The sequence below is a fragment of the Hipposideros armiger genome, unplaced genomic scaffold (genome assembly GCF_001890085.2).
Source record: "Hipposideros armiger isolate ML-2016 unplaced genomic scaffold, ASM189008v1 scaffold_380, whole genome shotgun sequence".
Taxonomy (NCBI): domain Eukaryota; kingdom Metazoa; phylum Chordata; class Mammalia; order Chiroptera; family Hipposideridae; genus Hipposideros; species Hipposideros armiger.
In genome coordinates, this window is record NW_017731730.1 from 59,257 (window position 1) to 63,686 (window position 4,430).

The 4,430-nt window shown below is 46.1% G+C and overlaps 1 protein-coding gene across 1 annotated transcript in view; it reads left to right on the forward strand.

Moving 5' to 3' along the window:
• The first annotated feature begins 434 nt into the window (after nucleotides 1-434).
• Nucleotides 435-4,430, forward strand: part of OXSR1 (oxidative stress responsive kinase 1) — a 92,032-nt gene continuing 88,036 nt past the window's right edge. Inside the window, 1 exon segment of the mRNA XM_019662722.1 lies at nucleotides 435-843. Coding sequence (XP_019518267.1) covers nucleotides 774-843 — 70 coding nt within the window. The 5' untranslated portion in view covers nucleotides 435-773.

The following is a 4,430-nucleotide window of genomic DNA, read 5'->3' on the forward strand; positions in this document are numbered from 1 at the left end:
GAACTGAGCCTGGAGGCGGGATTAACTTATGACTGACGTCCACACACACCCATTGCCTTTCTGATTCCTTCTCAAACAAACCAATGAATGCGACGACGGAAACGGCAACGTGCTCCGCCGCCAGCAGGGGCTCCGCCCCCGCCGCCAGCAGGGGCTCCGCCCCCTCCATTCGGTCGCCCTTTGGTCGCCATGCTTAGAGTGGCTGTCGCCTCTGTGCTACTTTAGATTCTTCTCTGGCTCTCCGATGCCCTCGCTGAACTCTTTCTTAAGCATTTCTTCCCTTCCATTGTCAACTTCCACTTTCTCGGGCTTCTTGCTTGCTCGCTGCTAATTCAGCCACACTTGAGATGGCGGCCGGGGGGCGGGGCCCGAGGCGGAGCGTGTCCGGCGCGGTGACGTCAGCGCGCTGCGTGTCGGCAGGTGGAGGGAGAAGGGAAAGTTTGGCCCGTGCGTGGGGTTGGGGTGGAGGGCGGGACAGAGGGGCTGGGCCCAGGCGAAGCTCCTGTCGCTGCTGCAGTAGAGGACGAGGCCGGGACCTGGACTGGGCCGGGAGTGCCGGACGTGGAGGAGCAGGAGGCGAGGTCTGCCGGAGCTTCGAGCCCCCGCCGCTCTCCCGCGCTGTGACCCCCTCGTCCAAGCGCCGTCCGACCCGTGGCTATACTCGAGGCGATTGGTGGGGTCGCGGCGGCATTGGTTGGGGGTGGGGAAAGGCGCGGCGAGGAGACGAAAGAGGTCAGCGAGTTTGAGGGAGGACCGAGAGCCGTGCCGCCGTCATGTCCGAGGACTCGAGCGCCTTGCCCTGGTCCATCAACAGGGACGATTATGAGCTGCAGGAGGTGATCGGTGAGAGCTAGCGCCGCTGAGGGGGGAGGCACCATTCTGGTGGCGGGTGACACGCGGGAACGTGGGGACCTGCGGGGGCTCCGGGAGCGCAGGACTCAACAGAAATTCATGCGTGCTCATGGGGGTCGGGGGATTGTAGGGCGCGTGGGTGAGGCTCTGGGTTTGTGCAGCGCGTGTGAAGCGGGGAGGGGATTTTGAGTGGCGCGCCTGTGCGGCGGGGTTGGAGGGGCTCGTGAGAGATCTGTGTAGTGATAGATGTTTGAACCTGAGCGACAGATGTTTCTTGGAGAGAAAGAAAAGTTCAGGCGTGGGACAGGCCTTTAGGAGGGTATGCGAAAAATGGGATATTGGAGTTGTGGCACAGCCACCTATTTTGGGGATTGTGGGATAGGGTGCTTTAGTTCATTCCCTCTTCCATGCGAGAACCCTTGAGTGCCCACGAAGTGCCAGGCATTGCTGGGGTGGAGCTAGGGATGCTCTCCAGGTGAAGCTGCTCAGGTACCGCGCTGAGCAACGTGGACACAACTTACGACTGTTTGGAACTGACTTTCTAGTCAGAGAGGTAGACATTAAATGAGCAGACACAAAGAATTACAGGTTTCGGCAAGTGCTAGGTAGGAAATAAGACGTTCTCATGGGGAAATAACCTGGAGATTTCGTAAGGGTGATTTCAAGGAAAATTCTTTTTTCGAGGCATTTAAGCTGAGCACTGAAGTATGAGGAGGAAGCTTAAGGGCCTAGGAAAGATTTTTCCTGCTGAGGGATGAGAAAATGCAAAGGTCTTGAGGAGGGAGAGAGCCTGATGTGTTTTAGGACCTGAAGGAAGACTGGCCATAGAAAGGATAGAAATGGATAGACATGGATAGAAAGGTAAGGGAGGGAGCCCTATCTTAGGGACCTTCTCAGCCCTGGTAAGGATTTTGGAATTTTATTTTAAGTGTTATTGGAGGGCTTCAAGCAGGGACATGGCATGAACCACTGGGTCTGGCTGTTGTGTGTGGAGTGGATTTGAAGGGGGTCCAGGAATACCAGTTGGCAGAGACCAAACTTGCACAGACATGGATTGTAATTCTCAGAGAGGTACAGTAATTGGGGAAGGAGGGGGACTGGGGATGCTGAAGTGAGTATTTGTTGGACAACAATAATCCACTGACTTTAGAAATCAAAAGGGGGGTGGGTTTAGCCAAACAGAAGCTCAGTCCAAGTGACATGAGCAGACCCCTGTGTTATTGGAGGAAGGAGATTGTCTGCTTTGATAGATCAGCATCCTGTTCCAAAATTGTTTTATAACAAAGACTGGCTGCAAATTCTTTAGCTGTTTTGGTGTGTTTATTATACTGTCTGTGTTTTAGAGAAACTTTGTCGTGTGTGTGTGTGTGTGTGTGTGTGTGTGTGTGTGTGTGTGTATTTTCACTTGTCTCTTGTTTCTAAAGAAATCTGGGCTAAGTTTTATCTGAAAGACATCACATCTTTTTCCTTAAGTCACATCATGGGCCCGTGTTCTTGATCCATGCTGAGTCTTGACGTGCACTGGTTGGTTCTAAAGACAGCTAGTTAGGTCTCTGTCTTGATTGATTGCTTCTGGGTCCCTCAGAGTTTCATAATAAAGAGAGGGATTAAGTGGGAGATTCCAAAGTAATGTCTGAAAAGTAAAGAAAGGGCTCCCTATTATCTTTTCAGAAGAGGAATTTTGCTTTCCTTTTTGGTAAGGTGTACATCTTTCTAGGGTGAGGAGGATGCTTGTGGTCATTCTTAATGCCTTTGATATTAAGGTGGCATGGGACTAGAGATTTTAGAGACTGGTGTTCTCAGACCAATAGGGTGTCCGTGAGTGGGGAAAAAGGAAGTCTCAGCCCTCTGGGATAGGGTTAGCCTTCATCTCAGCCTCAGAGTAGTCCATGGATAAAAGGTTAAGAACTCAAATGTGATTTGATCTTTTTTTTTTTTTGACAGGAAGTAGTTATTGTTAGGTGTGAATAGACGACCTTATTTTTAAAAATAACTTTACAGAGGTGTAATTTAATACCATAAAATTCACCCATTTTTAAGTATAAAATTCAGTGATCTTTAGTAAATTTACTGTGCTCTGCACCAATCAGCATAATCCAGCTTTAGAATATTTTCATCACCCGATTGAGATCCCTTTTGCCTGTTACAGTTAATCCCTGTTCCCACTCCCAACCCCAGGCAACCACAAATCCACTTTCTGTCTGTAGATTTGCCTTTCCTGGACATTTCATATAAATGGGGTCATATAACATGTGGTCTTTTGTGTTTGGCTTCTTTCACTTTCCATAATATTTTTTCATTTTTTTAAAACAATTTTATGGAGGTATCATTTATATACCATAAACTTCACCTGTTTTAAGTGTACTGTTCTATAGTTTTTTAGTAAATTTAAAAAGTTGTTCAATTATTACCACAATCCAGTTTTAGAACATTTTCATCATTCCAAAAAGATGCCTCACATCCATGTGTAGTCACTCCCTGTCCCCACCCCCTGCTTCAGGCAACCACAAATCTACTTTCTGTCTCTATATAGATTTGCCTTTTCTGGACATTTCATATAAATATAATTATATAATATGTGATCCTTTATGTTTGGTTTATTTTACTTGGCATAATATTTTTTTGAGGTTCATTCATGTTGTAGCCTGTATTATACATTGTTGCCTTTTGTTTGGACACCATTTGATGGACACTGGGTTTTTGCTTTTTGGTGATTGGAAATAATGCTGCTGCGAACATTCACATCAAATCTTCATGTGAACATGTTTCATTTTTATTGAGTGGAATTGTTGGGTCAGATGATAAATTTATGTTTGACTTTTCAGAGTGCCTGTACCATTTTACATTCCCATCAGTAATGTATGAAGGTTCCTATTTCTCTATATCCTTGCCACCATTTGTTTGTCGTTTTGATTATAGCCATCCTAATGGGTGTGAAGTAGAATCTCATTGTGGGTTGTTTTTTTTTTGCATTTTGCTAATGACTAATGATGCTGAGCATCTTTTTATGTGCTTGTTTATTAGATTTTCATATATGTTCTTTGGTGAAATGTATATTCAAATCTTTTGCCCATTTGGGTTGCTCCTTGGGTTTTCTTGAGCCATAAGGGTTTGTGTGTATGCATTAATTCTGGCTATGAATCCTTCACCTGATACGTGATTTCAGATATTTTCTCCCATAGTGTAGCTTGTCTTTTCAATTTCTTTCTTTTTTTTTTTTTTTAAAGATTTTTATTGGGGAATTGGGGGGATGGGAACAGTGCTGGGGAATTAGAGGGCAGTGTCACTGGCCCTCATATGTGGGATCCGAGCTGGGGCCCTCTGGCATCCCAAGCCAGTTCTTAACCATCGTGCCACTCGGCCGGCCCTTCAATTTCTTTCTTTCTTTTTTTTTTCTTTTTAAATTAAAAAAAAAATTTTTTTTAAAGATTTTTTTTTTTTAATTGGGGAATTGGGGGATGGGAACAGTGCTGGGGAATTGGGGGAACAGGACAGACAAGTTGCTGTCATTTTGTTCTTCAGTCTAGTTGTGGAGGACGTTGCTTCACTGGCCCAAGTTGGCACCATCATTGTGCTCT